General features: G+C 44.1%; 1 protein-coding gene across 1 annotated transcript in view; it reads right to left on the reverse strand.

The window, feature by feature from the left end:
- SYNE2 (spectrin repeat containing nuclear envelope protein 2) overlaps positions 1-19,599 on the reverse strand; it is a 158,870-nt gene that overhangs the window by 16,843 nt on the left and 122,428 nt on the right. The window contains exons 99-101 of the mRNA XM_066551868.1: positions 16,555-16,713; positions 15,457-15,623; positions 3,075-3,237 (exon numbers count right to left, since the gene is read on the reverse strand). Of these exons, the coding sequence (XP_066407965.1) occupies positions 3,075-3,237; positions 15,457-15,623; positions 16,555-16,713 (489 nt within the window). The remainder of the gene's footprint in view (positions 1-3,074; positions 3,238-15,456; positions 15,624-16,554; positions 16,714-19,599) is intronic.

The following is a 19,599-nucleotide window of genomic DNA, read 5'->3' on the forward strand; positions in this document are numbered from 1 at the left end:
CCCAGAGCAGTACTTGCATTTTATTGACTGATCACAGGCTGCAGCATGAAACACAAACACAGTACACAAGCACCTGGTGTTACACTACTTTTCTTAATCCCTCTTGTAGGGCTTCTCTTCTGACAGACTGTTTTCAAGGGTCTGGCAAAGACATTTTGTCTAATCTACACTACAGGTTTCTTTTCCAGAGCCTTCATCTCCCTCCACAATAGTCTGGCCTTTCATCCTATACCCATCCCTACACCTAAAGTCAGTGTAATTGAAAAACAGAAAAAAAAGTGCCTTATCTGAGTATTTCTTACTGATAAGGTAGATCTGTATTATGCTACCAACTTTAAATTTTAATAAAATGACAACAGCCACTACAGTGCAAATTTTCAACCCATTTATGGCTTTTCTAATGAAGGATACAGAGACTTTTGCTTGAATAACACTAGAGCAACAAACATAAATGAGTATTTTCCTGACAAAAGTGAACTAGAATTCCCATTAAATGGTATTTACTGATTTCAGTCAAGAGATGAAGCAGAAATGGTTTTGCTCTAGACTTCAAAAAACCCCCCCCAAAAATAAAACAAATAAACCCCTCTGAAATAGACACAGCTTGTAGTAAATACAAAATGAGTAGAAGGAAGATTTTTCCCAGAAGTCAACAAGCTGCAAGGACTTGAGAATCACTCAGTGTCAGTTCTCAGTGGTTACATGGGTACCTGAATCAAGGGCTGAGCCATAAAGGGTCAAAATACGGCTGCTGGGATTTGTAGTAAACTGAACAGCTTTAAGGAATGTAGAAGTGAAATTTTTTACATGGATGAGACTACCAGAAGGAGATCCAACAGATTTTTTTACAGGTTACTAAGGATTGCTATTTACTGAGCAGGATGCATCAGTGTCTTTTCAACACAGGCTCCACAGCTGGGAGCAGGCTCTGTCTCACCACCGGAGAGTAGTCTGGAGAGCGTCTTCTGAATTCATTAAATTTCACTGGATTTACAGGTGTATTAGTGAAAATGAGAATTCTGATCACAGATTAAAATTAATTCTAACTTGTAATTTAATTTAATTAATTCTAATGGTAATGTTGCTGACACTGTCTCATTACTTCAAGCCATGCCTGGGTTCATGGAATAGCCTAGACAGAATCCTTGCTGTTTTCCAAATGACCTGACTGCATTAAATGAGAGAAGCATAACAAACAAAGGGAGAGGGTGAGGAAAATACATGGAGCCCCAAGAGGTACCATTCCCTCAACTCTGCCTAGCATTGCCCAGAGAGCTTTAACAGACTACACACTGCTAGATTTTTGCATTAGTGAAACATCTTTGCAATCTTAAAATTAATATTATTCATGTTGTAATCGTCATCCTTTAATTGAACAAACGTGCCATAAAACACCTCTGTGCATACACAAGGCTTTTAAATTTCATTATTCAAGACTGCACAGGTAAAGCTTTTCCAGTCATGGATGTCAAATAAAAGAAGCCTGTAGGGCATATTTCTCACCATTGTTCTGCTCTTGCTGAAATAATTGTTCAGCTAAAACCAGGAAAGATCTTTTTACTTGTCTCATTGAGACAAATGTTTCACTAATGCAGAACAAAAGTAGCTTTTCTTTTTACTGTGGTCTTTTTAGTCAGCATAGTATTCTCATACTCAGCCTGCTAAAAAGCTACTATAGACAGAGTCTAGAGGTGTCTAGAGGTCTGTATTTGTAAAACAGCATCCAAAAAATTAAGCAGTTAGTAGCTCTGAGCTGCAAATGATGGCTCTTATAGCCAGCTAAAGCTTGAATGCTCACAATAAAAATAAATTAGTTTGGACACAATTCCTTTGTGCTCCATGCTCTGCTCTGCCTGGCAATTTATTATGGCCTTTGAGAATGCAAAAGGTTTGAATGAGAAGAAAATATTTCTTTGTTGTTTACATGACCATTCACAATGCAGATGAAACCATGAGAGGTGCTGGGCCAAGGCTCCTGGTGTTTGACCAGCTCCTGCAGTACTGTCAGTGGGAGCCACCTCCAATCCTGTCACAGAGGAGCTGGCCCTTCCTGTGACATCTGGGACATGAGTACAGAGCAGAGAACAGAGTCCCCACGACTGGGTCACTCAGGGATCCTTAGACACAAAAGGAGAAGCCAAAGAGAAAAGATGGAAAGGATGGGAAGGATACCAATAAGTGTTACTAAAGGCAGATGCCATAAAGCTTCCAAGCTTCCAAACTTGACAGACTTATTCTTGATCTTTAGTTTTTGGGCAAGTTTTGCTGTTTAACACAAAGGCCAGATGATAGCAAGAACTTAGAACCTGGCCAGACTTACAGCACAGCCCTGAGCAAAGGATGACTCCACCTGCAAGTCTGTGCTTTGGAGAAATTAATTTTCCTTGCCGGGCTGCTGGCTAGACAAAGTTACTGCAGGACTATCCAACTCTCCTAAGATCCCCTAGTAAGCCACTGCCTTGGATAAACGCCCACAAACAGCCAGCAGTGCAGGGTTGGTTCACACTTGTTGTCTCAGCAGGATTCACGCGCCAGCTGCCCCAGCCCTGAGGGATCTTCAGAGCCTGCCTCTGATCAAACCTCAGCCAAAGGTGTGTCTGCACAAATCCACCTTCCAAAGCTCAAGCATCTTGCTCTGCCAAGCTTGCTCTGCTGTCTGCAAGGAAGGGACAGGAACTGGAGCCAGGGAGGGAAACACATCAAATCCCATCTCTTTGCAGAGAGCAGCATTCACGCCTTGTCAGTCGAAGTCATCCTCATGTACTCTGCCCACTGTCTGTGCCCTGCCCAGTCCTCAGGAAGTCTGCTGTACTGAACTGAGCAAATTTGCTTTTGTTTGTATTTTGCATGTTTTCCTTGGGTGAAGGGGGGCAGAGAGATGTGGGGGTAATTCAATGCAATACTGAAATAACTGCAAGCAAATAAAAATCTTCCATGTAATGCATCTTGGCAGGAACACGCCATGCAAAGCGAACAGTCAGAAGGGCTCACTAAAGAAAAGAAACAGGTGATTTTATACCAGGACCAATCAGCAGCATCTTAGCTCATTTACTCTGGCTGCTGCTATTTCCCACCTGCTGTTCTGCCAGTCTCTTCTGGATTTCTTGGTCATCACAGATGTCATAAACAACAGGCTTGGAAAGCTCAGACTCAATCCGGGCCAACCAGGTGCGAAGGTTACTCATGTTTTTGTCCAATAGTTGTATAAAAGCAAATGTTTCCTTCAGTTTCTTCACCCTAAGTAAACCAGGAAGAACATTTTGTTACAAAGATGGTCAATCAGTGGAAAAGATGTTGGCAGGAGGTGATGACAGGCATGGCTTTATGAAGCCATGTCGCATCAAGCTGCTGCCTGTAAATCAGAGCCGTGTTTTAGTCAAAACCTACCTAAATTGGCCCAGCAGCCCCCTGCTCTACAGCTGCAAGCAGGACTTGGATGAAGGCTTTAATGGAACTCTATAAGCAAGGTGAATTTTCATCTGCTAGGGAGCACTGCACATTCATCTAAGTGGAAATTTGTACCGTAATTTGCCACACTTAAACTAAAATGGGTATCTATGGTTTGATTTTCCTGCTGTGAATTTTGCTCAGTGTCATCTTCAGCAACCAACAGGCTCACACTAATCAAAAAGGTACCACTCTGCCAAGAGAGGCAGAATCTGCACAAACCACCAGCCCAACACCCTGGCAAAATCACAGACTCACAGAATGGTTTGGGTTGGAAGGGCCTGAAAGATCCCCTTGCTCTAACCTGCCATGGGCAGGGACACCTTCCACTATTCCAGGTTGCTCCAAGCCCCATCCAGCCCAGCTAGAACATTTCCAGGGATGGGGCATGCACAGCTTCTCCAAGCAACCTGTGCCAGGGCCTCAGCATCCTCTGGATGCTGACAGGAGAGGAGAAGACCTGAACAACAGCTACTAATAGAATTTGTAGCACCACAACATTAAAGCTCATCTAAACACCACACAAACATGCAGAGATATGCCAGACTCTCCTGACATGGTGAAAAATTAAAAAAAACAATCCTAATGGAGGAGAATATCAAATGGCCAGGGAGACTTGTGCAGTGGACAAGCAAATGAATCATTGAGATCATTTACTTTTCTTACAGCTGTTTGTAGCACAGCTCTGAAACTGCAGACAAACTTTTTTTGACTTCCAGACTTAGCAGCATATTCCCATATCAAACCCCCCTATCAGTCCCTCAAATTACCCACACAGTATGCTTTTATATTTTGGCAAGTTTGTCTCCATGTGTTGGAGGAATATCTGGTGAACTACCTCACTGGTCTCAAATTCTTTTGAAATTTCATTTACTCAATTCCCAACAAAAATTACTAGAAAGGCAACAACAGGGTGACACTTATCTCTTCAGACTTATTTCAGAGCTTGTCATCTAGACCTTGGTAGATAACGGAGGAAAAAAATCATTACTTGTATCAGACTTGTCTTAAACATCCAGATCACAAGATGAGATGAACTGTACCAAAAAGCACATATTTCTCCCCAGGAACTGCAATGGTCTACCCTGCAGTACTATAAATATCAACACTGCAGACTGAAGTCAGATGAAATCATTCCACCCATGTCCTAGGGAGAGTCCATTTCTTGGCCAGCATTGCTTCCCTGTGCTGGTCTCCTGATCTCTAGTTATGTCCTTGTGCCTTAGCATCAATTTTTGAACCTTGCATATGATTTTTAAAATGCAAACTTACAAATTAAACCTTTAGCTACTGACTAGTCCAACAACTATCAAGATGAGCCTCAACTGTTTAAGTCAAGCACAGCACAAAAAGTTTAGTCTGTATTGTGAAAAGGCTGAAACATTTCCCATTCATTGGCCACAGAGGCTGGGAACTGTCACCATATAAACAAAACCAGCAGTGGCACTGCAAGGACAGCTTGTATAAGGGGTTCACTGCATGTCCCCAAATGCAGGGGACTGTTGAGAGGTCTGAGTTGAGCCCTGATGTACTTGGCAACACAGGTCTTGTGCAAGCTGGGACTGGGGAAGGCTGAGGAATGTGATCTCGTGTAATGCAGGCAGGGACGGATTGCTAAGGCAGAAGTGCCCACACAGGGCACCTGGACAGTTTCCTGGCCCACTGTCCTGCCTGCTGCCAAACTATCCTGGCAAGTTTTAGAGGAGAGTGGTCCAAACTGTCTGTAACGAATAGCTTTTGCAACTGCTTGATGATACAACAACAGAAGATATACAGGACATCTAATCCATAATGAATATGCCACTCTGAAAGCAACAACCGATCTTATTAACAACCTTAAGGTAACCAAAGAGGATACGCACGTCAGCTAGACACTTGATTTAAAGTGAAGCACTTATGGAGGAGATATGGGAATGATCCTGCTGGAATCCAGTCCTACTGTTTACAGAGTAAGGCCAGAAAATGTAGGGTCTCATATGGATCAGCAGCATGGAAAGTTTCCCCTACCTCTTGTCCCAGAAGCACCAGGCAGTGCTTTCAGTTGTTTTACAAGGAGGGCAAGAAGAACACAGTCCTAAACTGAAGCTCCTGGCAAGTATTTAGCAACTCTGCACTCTCCAAAAGTAAAATTAGTATTGTCTGACTGATGTAAGCCTGCAAGCCAGCCTGAAGGATTTGGACCAAGTCCATGGCCCAGCTTGCTCCTGCCTTGCACCCACAAAGCTGCTGACTCTGGTGCAAAGCACCTGCCTCTGCCCCTTTACACAGGCTCTGTCTTCCACACCTGCAGCTGATTGAGAGGAAACCAGTAGATGACAAAAGCATTTAGCTGCTCTTGCTTTTCTTAACAAGCTTTTTTTCAGAACTCTGGTCCCAGGTTCAACCCTGTATGCAGACAGCATTTGGCTCCCAAGCAAACAGCTCTGTATAAATCTTGCTGCTTTTGATTTTGCTTATATTAAGTGGTACTCAATGAACATGTCATTGCACTATTTTCTTGTGCTGTCATGGGCTGGCAGTTATTTTATCCAGGAGAACTAATTCTTCCTCTGCCCTGTTCCCATCAGTTATTTTGGATGGTTACAATGCTCAGCAGGGCCAGTGACTCCCAAGGCATGTGGCCCTCCAAAGGCAGGTGACTCAGGAACCCTTCTCCCTGGAGAGATGGACAATACAGGCTCTGTGCTGAGCACAGAATGGAAGAGTCTGAGCTAAACATCTACACTGTAGCATTATTAACTCTGCATGACTTCAGGCCAGTCAGGAGGAAAGCAAGGCTTGATCTCTGCCCTGTCCCTGACTGTATTCTGTGGCAATTCACCTCCTGCATATCCTATGATGCTTCCCACAACTGCTCTGGAGACAGGCACATGTAGGGATCATCTGATGGCACAGCTGACCTGCTGAGATCTCAGACCATCTCTGCCTCCCTGGGCTCCCTTCTCTGCCTCTATCCACCTGCTTCCCATCCCTAAGCTGCATTACAGAAAAATTCACAGGGTGCTAAACATCTTTCTTCAGTCTGCATAGTGGATAGATGAACACAGCCAAGGAAGTCCAAAGCAAAACCAAAGGATATTAGACTATAAGTAAATATATTTATGACTGAAAGTACATTCGATACATTTTAAAAGCAACAATTTTAGAATCCAAGTGTGGCTTTTGGCACCACCACTCCAATATTATTTTGGCTTAGAAATCACTCTGATTTTCAAGTTATGAATGTCAACATAAGGATCTTTATCTTCTAGTGTTACCAGAAGCAATAGTCTCAAAGACAGCATCATTGTGGAACTGAGAGCTTGTATTTACTTTCTAGCAATTGCCATTGGAAACACCATTGTAATTAAGGCATTTAATCTGTTATTTATTCTCGATAGAATTTGGCATTTGCCAGTCATTTAAACACCCTTAATGCTCTAAAGCCATTCATCTCAAACTTGAGCTAAGCAGCCAAAGAAGAACAAAAACCTAAGAGAAGTTCACAGCAGTGCAGTGCATAAATGGGAAGGCAGCTTTGCCCAGACATTCACACTGGCTGATCTGCTCCTGTCAGCAGACACAGAGCCCAAGGAAAAGGGCAGGGTCCTAAACTGAAACAAGAGGTAAACTGATGAAAAACATGAGCATCCCCAGCTTGCACAAAAGTCACAGGTAACTGCCATTTCCCTGGCTACAGCTCAAAGAAAAGAGTGAAACAGACTAATTAATTACATCAACAAATCAACAAAAGTCTTCATTTGCAACCACCATTCTCAGATGCATATCTGCACCCTGAAAAAATACTCTTACAAATCACCTGATCTTTGCATGAATGAAACTTCACCAACTCTTTTGAGATGCATCCTGGCCACTTCTGGAGAAACACAGCCCTTCTGGAAGCTGGGTGGGAGTGCACAGTGCACTCCCTCCAAGCCTGGGGGCAAAAGCTTCCCCGTCAGATCCAGGTATCAATCACCCAACACACAGTGAATTAACAGCACTAAAAGTTCAAGTGCAACAAAGAAAAGCAGCTTCTTGCAGAGGGTGGAAGGTGCCACCACTGTTGATTGAATTATTTCTCTGTGAAGTGTGACTCTCAAGTTAATTGAGATTGGTCAAACAGGAAAAACTTCCTGTTTACAGGAAAAACTCCTACTTATCCATTGTTCACTTCCCACTGAGAACTCACCTGCCACAATTCAACATGCCTCCAGAAAGAAAAAAAAAAGGTAACAATACAAAAAAATACAATAATAGTATCACCACTAATCTAAAAAAAACCCCGACAAATTCAGATTTGCCTTGTCTTTTGCAAAGGGCCAAGCTAAAAAATCCACCCTGATTAGCACTCAGACATATGCTTAAGTTGCCTGGAATAAGCCAAACAAAGCCAGTTTTAAAATATTTTAATCTTTGCACCACAATAGAAGTGGCAGAAAAAGAACAAAAGTAGGAGATTATAACAACAAGCTGGCTGCAAAAGTGAACAGAAGGACTAACTGACTTGACTCGAGATTGGATTTGGGTCTTAATACCCACAATGAAGTTGCCAGTATTGGGTTACAAGAGAAAAGCATTAAAGTGTCTCAGGCTGAATCACTGCACAGCCCCAGAAACACGCAGCGTATTTGTAGTAACTACTCAGGAATTACCTAGCAGTAGGAGGAGCTTCCAGGTTGATTGAAATGTATTCACACAAACAAAAAGAATTACAAAATGCATGTCCTATTGCATTGCTTTAGCTGTCAAAATGCTGCAGGAAAAGGTAGGGGGGAAGCAGCATTCAAATTTTAGCATCTGAAAGAAGGAAAAACATCCTAACATCTATCCCAAACTCTCCTTCACAAAGGCAAATGTCATCAGAAAAAGCGACTCCGTGCGTGTCTCTTGGAGGAAGAGGAGGAGGAGGGGCTGACATGGCCCTGCCAGCTGACAGGATTGTTTACCAGCGGCAAAGCGAATGAGATGCACGGCCCAGGAACCTTTGTTCAGTGACTCGCAGGGGGAACAACCGTGTGAGGGACAAAAGACGCGCTCTGGAGAGGTGATGCCAAAGGCAAATCTGAGGCCTTTCCATGGAAGGCGAGGCCATTCCCGGTCCGTGCCGGGGCCGTGCCAGCCGCCCCGTGCCCCGGGCTGTGTGCGCGCACGGAGAAGCGCAGGAGGCTTTGGGGGGGAGGCTTTTCTCCCCGCCTGCGAGCCCAAAGGTTCTTGTCAAGGCTCTCCTCCGCCTCGGGTGCCAGCCCCAAACACAGCTGATCGCAAGCCAGGGGCCCGTGAGCACAATTCCTGCTGCTACCGTGCCGCACTTCCCACTCGCTCGCCCGCTGGCCCCAGGCAGCTGCAGCGGGGCGCATCCATCGCTCCCCCCCGCGGCTCCGCCGGACCCCACCGGCACCCAGCACCCCCACGGCACTTACGGTTCGCACGGGAAAACCATTCCTCAGCCTGCAAATCCCAAGCTGCAAGGGGGAAACCGTCTGTGCGACCAGGCAGGCATGGCAGAGGAAACCCCTCCTCCACAGATGCCCTATTTATTCGCCGCTTTAGCATCCCGGCTGTGGGGGGGAGGCTCGCCCGTCCTCCTCCTCCCCGACCCCGAGCTGGGGAGACACCGGAGCTCTCGCTCTCTCTCTCTCCCCCCACTATTTTAACCCTTACGTTTTGCGTTGGGATTTTACCTGGCGAACGGCCGCATCCCTCCTCAGAACAAAACCACCAGAGCTTTATTCTGACACGAGAGAATTGTTAGCACGGGAGGAAGCGCACGCCGGGCGGCTGCCCGCGGCTGGCAACAAAAAGGTTGCGGGTTGGAGCCTCCGGCACCGGGAAAGGTGGATGCGGTGCTCATTTCTTGGGAGAAAGAGGGATTGTTGGAGCCTCAGACCCGGATGATTTGCAGCAGAGTCAGTCTGAAGCGAACCCAGAAAAACGAGCACACGTACATCCACGCAGAGGCACCACGCACAAAGATGTATCCTTACTTCCCCTGCGTTCTGCTTTCTCGCCTTTACCATTATATCCCAGGTATTTAAGTACGAATTAAATCTCCCACACACTAACCTGTCCTCTCTTTAACCTTCCAGACCAGGCAGAAGGCCTCCACTGCAAATAGCCTGTTATGCCAGAAGGCAAAATAACCCCTAATCTTCATTTGTGATATCATTCGTTTGTGGAAAAACACACTGTCATGATTTCTGTGTGTTATGACTGCCAGAGATCACGGGGTGGGAAAAAAAGGGCGGAAGTCGGAGAACCTTGGGTTACAAGTCTCTCCCCACCCAGCCAAGATCAGAAAAAAAAATAAAGAAGTTGTGATAATCCTACCAAAAATGCAGAGAATGATTTTGAAATCAAAGGTTTTTCAGTATTCAGGTAATTTTCCACAGACCTGTACTGACTTGCTGATGGCTCACATGGCAGAACACACAGTTCCTGCGAGGACACAGCACACTGTGAGAGGGCTCAGGACATTTGCATAGGTAAATCATGCCCAGTCACCTTCACAGTTTAACGTCCAGAGTGGTTCAAAACCACTCTTTGAAATGGTTGACCTGAGTAAATGGGGAAATAACCCTCAGCTCTGCAGGCAGACACTGGGAGTGAAGATGGTGTGCAGAAGACAAGGACTCCCCTTGCACTGCCAGCTCCCCCTGCTCCCTGCACACATTGCATAACCAAAATAAGCCCAACCATCATGCCTGAGACAATAATGAATTCTGTCACAGCTTTTACACTGAAGAGAAGTGTAATCCTCAAAGGACAAAGAGAACATGGAAAGAAAGCAAGCACTTTGTGAGTGAGATTTTAACCATCCACATATTTTGTATACCAAAAAAAACCAAACCCTAGAATGAGATTTTACAGTGCTACTGCCACAAACCAGCACAATTCTGCTGGACATTGCTGCCTTGTTTACCTGGGGAGGCCTCCCTGCAGCATATTTTGCTTCCCTTGCCATGCAATATTGATCTGCAGCAATTTAAAAAGACCTTTGAACCAGAGTGCACCCACACTGATTGTGGGCTGCCACAGGGTAAGACAGCACACCAACACATGGTGCCTGATTGTCTGCCCTGCCAAAGGTCAACCAATGTGGTGGAAAATAGATAGAGACCAGCTGAAGGGTGTGCTGTGAACTCACTTGCTCCCCAAATCCATAATCTGGGGCCTGCTAGTGCTGGAGCAACTTTTGGGGCAACCCAGGCACAGTGAGGGTGCAAGGGAGGAGAGGGAATTGGCAGCTCACTGCATTCCCCATAAAGCCTCCTTGGACCCCCAGCACAGCACACGGTGATGTCACTGGAGAGTTTCAACTCCTTCCCTTTTTTTTTTTTTTTTTTTTGCAACCTGAGAAGTTTCAGTCTGTTTGGGAATTTCAGTCCCCCCAAGGTATGCAGGAAATGAGCTGAAAACACCTTCAATCTTCCAAGTTCTATTAAGGAAGGTAAGGGCTGACTTGAGTGTAGCAATTTAAGATTTCTGGACGATGCAATGATGCTGGCAGCTTGCAAACACAGGGTAAAGACCCAGTTGCCAAGGATAGTTGCATTTAAAAGAATGAGAAGGCACATTTGACCTTGCTTGCTTCCCTGAATTTTCATGCTTGCTTTAAAGGTCACAGTCATTTGAACCCATTCCTGTTACATACACAAAAACTTTGCTTTTCACCACAGGGCTGAAAACATGGACTAGACCCACCAAGTAAGAAAACACATCAGTGTGCCTTTAGCCAGAGCAGCTGAGAAATGGCATCCCCCTTTTCACAGCTTGGCAACAAGTGGCAAGAGCTGCAGGATGCCCAGAGCTACAGAAATGCAACATCAGCTACTGCAGAGACTGGTCTGCAGACCCAAAACTCCTGGAGGCAGCCCCTGATAAAGCTGGTGACTTTAATGAAGGTTCAAGCAGCACCCAAAGCTTTGCACAGCCCCAGGCAGTGCAGACACCCTCCAGGGACACGGGGGTGCTCCTCCAGCCTGGCTGCAGGCACTAAGCAAACAGCACTGCAGAAGGAAAACATTTCCTTTTCACCGGGCTGGGAAGCAAAGTGAGGAGTTAGAATCAGTGCTGGGTGGCCCAGGAAAGGGAACATGGCCATGCACAACACAGTTCCTTGCTAGCCCTTGCCTGTTGGTGCCTGGCCCAGGTGTGTTGTTCCAGAGCATACTGAGGATGTCAATCCCACTCCATGGGTTTTTGGCTGTCTACCACCCTCAGGCAGCCTGTGCACTCCTCCTACTGCTTCAGTAACAAAAGCAGGAGATTTCCCTGTGTCCATCTTCACAGTCGGCACAACGCTCCCTTCTGCCTGTTAGTATGTTTCTATTCCCCACGCCTCAACAAAGAGCCAGCACAAACCCCCGTGGTGAGAGTATCTTCTGAACCGAACAGAATGCATTTGTTCTCCTTTCCTGGCATGCTAATGCCTTGATGGTTACTTTATCCCATGAAAATTAACATTTTGAGACTCTTCCAAGCTTGCAGCCAGACGGTGGCTTGGTGCAACACACGAGGCAAAGCTTTTGTCACCGCACAGACAGAGCACAGGCAGATAATGAAAGTGTTAAGTCCTGCAAATGCAGCCATATGGCAAATCTGAGCTTGTCACCATGAACTAAGAGAATCACTTCAAGGACTAAATGGGGAGCTCACCTAATTTGCCCATCTGTCCCAGGACGTTTATTGGGTTAAAAAGGTGAAATAAGCTATCAGGAGGAATTCTCTGCATTGATTGGTTTCCAGGCTGGTTTGGTTTCATGTTGGTATCACACAGCCATAACTACACTGCGGAGAAGATAAAATCTTACACAGGTCACAGGGACAGCCATGGGGACATCAGCAACCACAGAACTGAAGCTGGCAATAAATCTCAGTTAGATTCTTTTGTGGATACAGGTTATTTTTCACTCTTGTACCACAGGATCAAAAAATGCCCATCTACAAGACAGATTCAATGCCCAAAAATGAAGAATTGGCTTTGAACACACAACTATTCAATATACATTTTCTCCTCCTACTCAGTGCCTGGCTCTGTAGTTCATCTCCTTCCCAAATCTTGGCCTGCCATGAAGACATTCTGAAATTTGGTCCTTGCCCCTGTGATGCTGAGTGGGCCACTGGGAGACGGGTGCAAGTAAAAATAAAGGTAGCAGCTCATTGTGTCTTTAAAAGAAATTGTTGGAGTTGAAATAGTTGTCAAAAAAAGAGCTTCAGATTTGCTTACAGATTTGGCACCCAAAACCTCAGAAAATTTTTACTTCAATTTTACTTGCCACAGCTACTAATCTGAAAAGATAGGAGCAAAACCACCTCCTCATTTCATGGATGTGCTGTGAAAATAAGTTCCTACAAGCAACTTCTTTTTTCAGGAGAAAGACAAGGTTTTCTCTGCATCACAGTCAAAATTTGTCACTTCTCTCCAGGAGCATTCCCCTACCCTCACACCCTCCAAGCCCTCTGGCACTCCTTCCCAGAGGCATCTCCTCCATTCCTCTTATTTTCCCCAAGCAATGAAGCAGTGCCCAATAAAAAGGGCTTTGCAGAGGTCTGCAGATGTGGCAGCACTTGTGCAGTGCTCCAGTCTCATCTGCAGGGCTGCAGTGGATGCACAGCCCCTGTGCCATTCCCTCCAGCCTCCACACACTGTGAGAGGATCTCTGGACTATGATGGCTTAATCCAGCAGGGACAACAAAATTCTGCCACTATCCTTTACATGTATTCTTTCAACACAGCCTCAATACAATTTTTTTAACAGTTTCTGCAAAAGCAAATTGAGAAGGAGTGAGACAGTCTGTCAGCACAGGGCATCACAACCCACACTCACAGGTCACTTCACCTCCAGCCCAAGGCTCTTTGCTCCTCTCTGCTCTCCCTCAAAGTTGCCCAGCTTGTGTCACACTGGTGATGGGTTGAGCTGCTGCCTCCCCACCATCACCTGAGCTTCAGAGAGGCTACTCAAAAGCAGGGGAGGAGCCTCATCTTTGCCCCAAAGCACACCTCAGTGAGGTGAACATTTCAGTCAACTGATGTCTAATTTAATTCCTTCAGACATCAAATCTCAGTGGCAAGCCAGCACCATAGCAGCAAACTCAAAGCAGAAAGTTGGAAGGTTACAACAGGGCAAAATAAACTCTTAGGAGTATACTCTGAGTCTGTTGTGTCTGACCTGGTGGTTACTCATGACTGAGCAGCTGAGAGCCTGCCCCAGCGAGGTGGATTAGGTGAGGGAGGAGAGGTGCTGCAAAACACTGCCATATGCTGAACTTCTCTTAGTATTAACTCAGAGGGGACCAGCAGAGCGCTCAGGGCTGCCTGATAATCTTAGGCCACCAAGGGAGCTGCTTAAAATCACATTTTGCCAGGTCCTTCCAGTTCATTACCCTGGTCCTGAGCATCAAATTGATGGAAATCACAAGTAGAAGCTGGCATATTACAGACATTCTGGAATTAATTACACAGGAACACTCATACTGCATCACACCAATTCCCCAGCAGCTGCAATATCCACTTAAAAACCAAATACTGGGAGCCTTGTTGATGCTCTAGGCAAATCCACAATAATGTACCTCAAAGCACCACTGTACACTTGCCTGAAGGTAAATATTTAAGATACACCAGGTAGACAAGTCCTTGTCACGGGAGTACTTGAGTACAGTTGCCAGATCTCTCTCTAAATGCCCCACCAGTTCTTTAGCATGTTTTCCTAAAGATTATCAGAAATGTGCCATGCTTACCTCACTTTTAAAACAGTGCATTTCAATCTGCATTTAAAAACTGCTACAATTCAAAACCAAAACACAGCAGAACAAAAAATGATCATTAAAAAGCTTTAAAAGTGACACATTACCATCAGATGAGAACAGAAAAGGTGATATTACTAAAGTGAAGCTTGCTTTCCTACACCAGATCAAAAACAAAGATACCTTGAGACAGCCATTGCAAGTCTATCTGCAGTGTCAGATCTTAAGCAGGCAGCTTCTGCTTAATCATGCACAGCTCCTGTGTCACCATTAATTCAGATCTCATTCCTGATTAAGGCCCAGCACACTTAGCACTACATTGTCACAGCACAACCACCTGCATTAGCTGTCCCAAATTTAACTGAGCAACAGAGCTGCTGAGAGCCCAGAGTGGGGGACCACAGGCAGAACAAAACCTTGGGAAAGAAGTTGAGACCAACACCAATTTGGTGTTAGCCTTATTATTTCTGGATTACCAACAAACTCGGCAGGAGGCAAGACCAGCCCAGCATCCTCCTCCCAAGCTGTGGCAGAAACTCAGAGATAACAATGAAATGGGATAGTCTCAGTAAGGCTAATACTGAAATGATCATGATGTTCTTAACTCTGTCAAGTATAATAAAGATGCTTAATCCATTAAGAAGAGGTTGTTGCCTAGACTGTGGAGGTTTTGGTTTTCATTTCAACTGACAGTATTTTTCACTTCACCATCATACAGAAAATCCTGAATTTAAAAGGAACTCATATGGTCTTTCAGTTGTTTTGAGGAGGGAGACTGAGTAAAGAAATAGCACTGGTATTAAATGAAATTTCAAACACTTGTGAATGTAAAAAAGGAACATTATCATGTAAATCTGTCTACAGAGACAAAATAGAGTCTATTCCTAAATTCTGTGCTTTCAGACACAGAGTGAAAGAGAGGCTTGTGTTAAAATAGGAGGCTCTCCTAAAAAGCCCAAATGAACTACTATGCTGGCTTAAAATTAGGTTGCAATTCAACACATGGAATGGAGAGATCACTTTGACTCTTCCTTTTACAAAGCCCCCATCATTAAAATTTTATTTCATATGAATTCTTACACCCTGCCCTCAACCATTAGATAAATTAAGATATTTGGTGTCATAATAAAGCAGTAAGTTACAAAAGAAAAGCATTCCCTTCAGCTTGACTCGCAGTAATAAATTCCAACTTAACTGGAAAGTCATGTCACTCTGTTTCTGATGCTCAAGGACACAAACCTCTGACTTTTATCTCACATAAAACATTGAAAATAATTTTCTTACCGTGCTCCAATGACATCAAAGAGGTGCTGCCAGCGATCATTGATTTTGTTCAGTTTATCATCTATTTCTGCAACTCGGCTCTTGTTGCTAGCCTTGATTAGCTGATCACCCATTTGTTTCAAGTGAAGCTTATTTTCACTGAACAGGTTTATTTCTTCCATGCAGTCCTGATAAACATACACAAACATTGCTTTAATTACAGGGCAAAACAAAACAATGATACCAAAACAAAAATATGTGTTTCTTTTCCCACGTGTGTGATGTGAAGTCAGGTTTGGCTGAGGTTTCTACATTAGCACATAGAGCTCTCACTAAAAACAAAAAGAAAACCTCAATGAAGAAGCCCTCTCACAATCTATGAAAAAGTAAGCAGCTTAAAGACTTGCAAGTGCCAGGAGTAAGTATTCCTAAGAATAGCTATTGAATGTTCTAATTTTATCTGTTGTTTTCCTGATTTAACATCATTTTTCAATGAAGCTACCTCAAAAGAACCCAAATCCGAGTTTAGGGTGGCTTTATTTTGCTGGCATTGTTATCCAGAGGAGATGTGGGATTAGATACAGAGACATTTTAGCCATGGGGGAAGAACAGCAGAACAATAATGGTTGATTTTCTTTAAAATCAAGTTAATACACAAATATTAGAATGCACTGACTACCATGGGGGAAGGGGAAGAATTAGGTTTTATTTTGGTTGTGGTAACTTCTTGTTTGTCTGGCATAAGACCTACCCCATCCTTCAATCTTTTCTTTGCCCTCTGCTCACCAGTTGTGTGGATGATGGAGGTGGTGAGAGCAGTGAGCTGCTCCCAGGACACCACTCTGAGCAGTGCTGGGTGTGCCCCAAAACCCCAACAGCCCAGACCCCATCACCACAGCTCACACTGACTAAATGCAGTCCAGAGCATTTCTGCTCTGCTTTAAGCTCCAAATCTGAGTATCAAGAAGAGCTAATGATAGAAAAGCTCATCTCACAAAAGCCTGTGTGTGTTGGTTTTACATCATGTATCACTTCCAAGAAGCCAGGAATGCATGAGGAATGGTGCCTCTCTAATGAGTTATCTGCCTGCAACTGAAGAAAAGTGGCATTACTACTTACCTTCTGCAGTTTGTCTATCATGTCTTCAATGCTAACATCTGCAGTCTGCAACACTTTGCTTTCCATTTGGACCAGCCAGGAGCACAGCTCCTTATTCTTCTCATTGAACACAATCCAGGCGTTGAGCCTGTCCTCGATCTCCTGCTTCCGCAGGGACACCTGTGGAAAAGCACACACAAGAAATTCTAGCAACAGCTTTTTCTGGAAGGAAACCAGCAATTATGAGCCTTCTAATTTCTAGTCTGCATTTGATCTTATTCCATTTTGCAGGAGCAGTTATCAAGTACCCTACCTTCCTTTCCAAAGCCATCAAGCAGATTGTTATTACATCTTATTTTGGATTGCAGGGCAAAAAGTTGACTAGCAAATACCAGATTCTCTCCCTCAGAAGAAAGAAACTAAGTGACAGCTTTATAAATAATGTGCTTATATAATAATTTAAATGTTACTCAGTGAAAACCTGAAAATGTCAAACACAGAAGGAATATAAAATACATAATTGCTACATACTGTTTAGTATGGCCCCACATATAACACAAGAGAAATAACACCTAGGTAAGTTCTTATTTTTCTGCCACCCTAAGAGAAACTTTGTAACTACTGACTGCAATTATTTAATCTCTATAAAAGCCTCCCTGTTTTCTTTCCATTTGCCCAGCAGTAATTGGAGAATTTCCAAAAAATAAGCAGCAAGAATCTATCTTTTTCATTGAAAACTATGGATTTTTTTCCCCCATCAAAAATATATTTTCCAGGATGGATAAACAAATTGTCTAGACAGTGCAATTAAGGTCTGAGACTGCCTGAAAAAGCAGAGTTACTATCATTGCTCCAATATCTCAGAAATAAGCAGGGTCACACTTCTAACTAGCTAATAGCACCTGTCTCTAGCCTAGGGCTCTTAAATATGTATTTATTTATTAACCTTGATGGATTCCTGTACCAGGATATATGGGACAAAGGAAGTGAAAAATGGTTCAAGCTCTACTGAAGCAAGAGATACAAGTAACCCCTCATTCTCACCAATAAATTTTGTCTAAAGACTGTGCACAACATTTTGTTTATCTTGGCTGTAAATGGTCACTCTAAATGTCTCCTTATGGCAGGAAATATTCCCTCTTCACATCTCACATGCACTTTATACAGCATATGACTCCTCAAATTTCCATTACTGATTCTTCTAGACTAATATCTAACACTATTTTGTACCCCAGAGTGAAGTTTAAATGTGTAGTGTGGAAGCAAGGCCAGCTCCATGTTAACACCAGGATCAAAAGAGAAGGCACCAAGCCATCTCCTACCACATTGCTTTTGTCCCTTAAATTCTCACTTGTTTTCCAGGAGGGGATGAAGAGCTGAAAGGGATTTCTGAATCCTTCATGACAATCTAAGCAAAGAGATGAGGATGAAAGCACTGTCTTGGGACACAGGGAAACAATCTCCCAAGTCCTCCAAAGGAAAAAGCCTGGAGATGCCAGGAACCTCAGGAAGTTTCTAAGAGTGTCTCTGCTCTGGGACACTCCCACGTACTCTCAGCCTCAGAGGTTTGGAGGGTGAACCCTTCATCCTTCCTTACCACTTGCAGCTTATCCCATGTGTGGAGATGAGTTTACCTGGTCAGTGGAAGAACAGACTCTGCCTGTCAGCAAAACAAGCTCTAAGTGCTGATGTGATTCTGACTCCATGCTTGCCTGCCCAGAATGAGGCAAGGCAGGATTTTAACAGCAAGAAGCACATCTTAGCTGGCTAAGCCACACAGGCTGAGAGTAAAAAACAGGAACAAGCCAAAAAATCCCAGACAAGCTTCTAGGAACATGAACCCTTCAAGCCATTGCTTTGAGTACTTTCTCCTCTGCCCAGCTGCCCTGGTACCACCCCCATTTTGCACCCACCGTGTGAGCATCATGTGCATTCCAAAGGGAGGCTAAAATAACATCCCTGGAGATGCTGGCTGGGATGGATGGTTAAATCTGTGACCTACATGCACCTTGCAAGGGCAGCTCTGTAAATGCTAATCCCTTGAGTGCATCTGCTCCCTCTGCCCCTGTCCAGTTGAGCACAGGCATCTGGCTGCCCCAGGGCTGTGACAGCTGCAGCTCTTTCACCTCCCTGCATTTATTCTGCACACTTTGCTCCACACAATGCATCTTGACTCTACTTTGTTATCCAAAATGAAGCAGTCATGCCAACAGGGAGCTGATAAAGTCTGCTCTCCTAGCCTGTGTCCAGCACTGAGCACCACTGTGGGCTCTCCTGAGGCTCATTAAGGCTGTGCAAACATTCAGAATCTCCCTCCCTACAGCACTCAAGAGATTCCTCCCACTACAGATTTTGTGTGCCTAACACAGTTACATTACTGTCACCTCTTTCCTGCCTCCAAGACAGACTGAACTCAACGTTGCTCCCTCAGGAAATTAAAATGGAAATTTTGAATAAAATCTGATCTTAAATTACTACAGGAAATTACTACTTGGATAGACTGTAGTGGAGCACATATAAAAAATTTTAACATTCAGGGCTATTCAACACAGTGGGGACAGCAGGCTTCAGTAGCTCACAAAAAGAATGAAAAACAACAAAGTTCTCTCATTTATAGGCTTAACTACAGATTTCCATTAGGAAAATGATTCAGGCATTTTAATTTTAAAAATAATGGCTTGTATTTCTCAGAAGGGGAGAGGATGTCTCTGGAATTATTTTCAGAGTTCAGAAAAAATAGCAGAGAAAACACTGGTTGTAGAACAGCTGTCCAGTTTAAGAAATTAAATTCTTCTTTCTCATTGCAATGCAAAAGAAAAATAATTCTTCCAATCAAACCAAATAACCATTTCATCACAACACAGTTTGTGAAATAAGCACAGCTGTTCATTACTCTGGCAACATCCCCACCAAGATTGCTTGACCTTTGCCTGTGGAAGGGTTAGAAACAAAATCCCAACTGGCTTCAATACTTCTTCACAAACTGTAAAATAAAAGCTATTTACTTGTCAAGTAAAGGGATGCGAGAGTTTGGCTTGCTGGTGTGTAGAGTCCCCCAGAGTGACT

The sequence above is a fragment of the Molothrus aeneus genome, chromosome 6 (assembly GCF_037042795.1).
Source record: "Molothrus aeneus isolate 106 chromosome 6, BPBGC_Maene_1.0, whole genome shotgun sequence".
NCBI classification, from domain to species: domain Eukaryota; kingdom Metazoa; phylum Chordata; class Aves; order Passeriformes; family Icteridae; genus Molothrus; species Molothrus aeneus.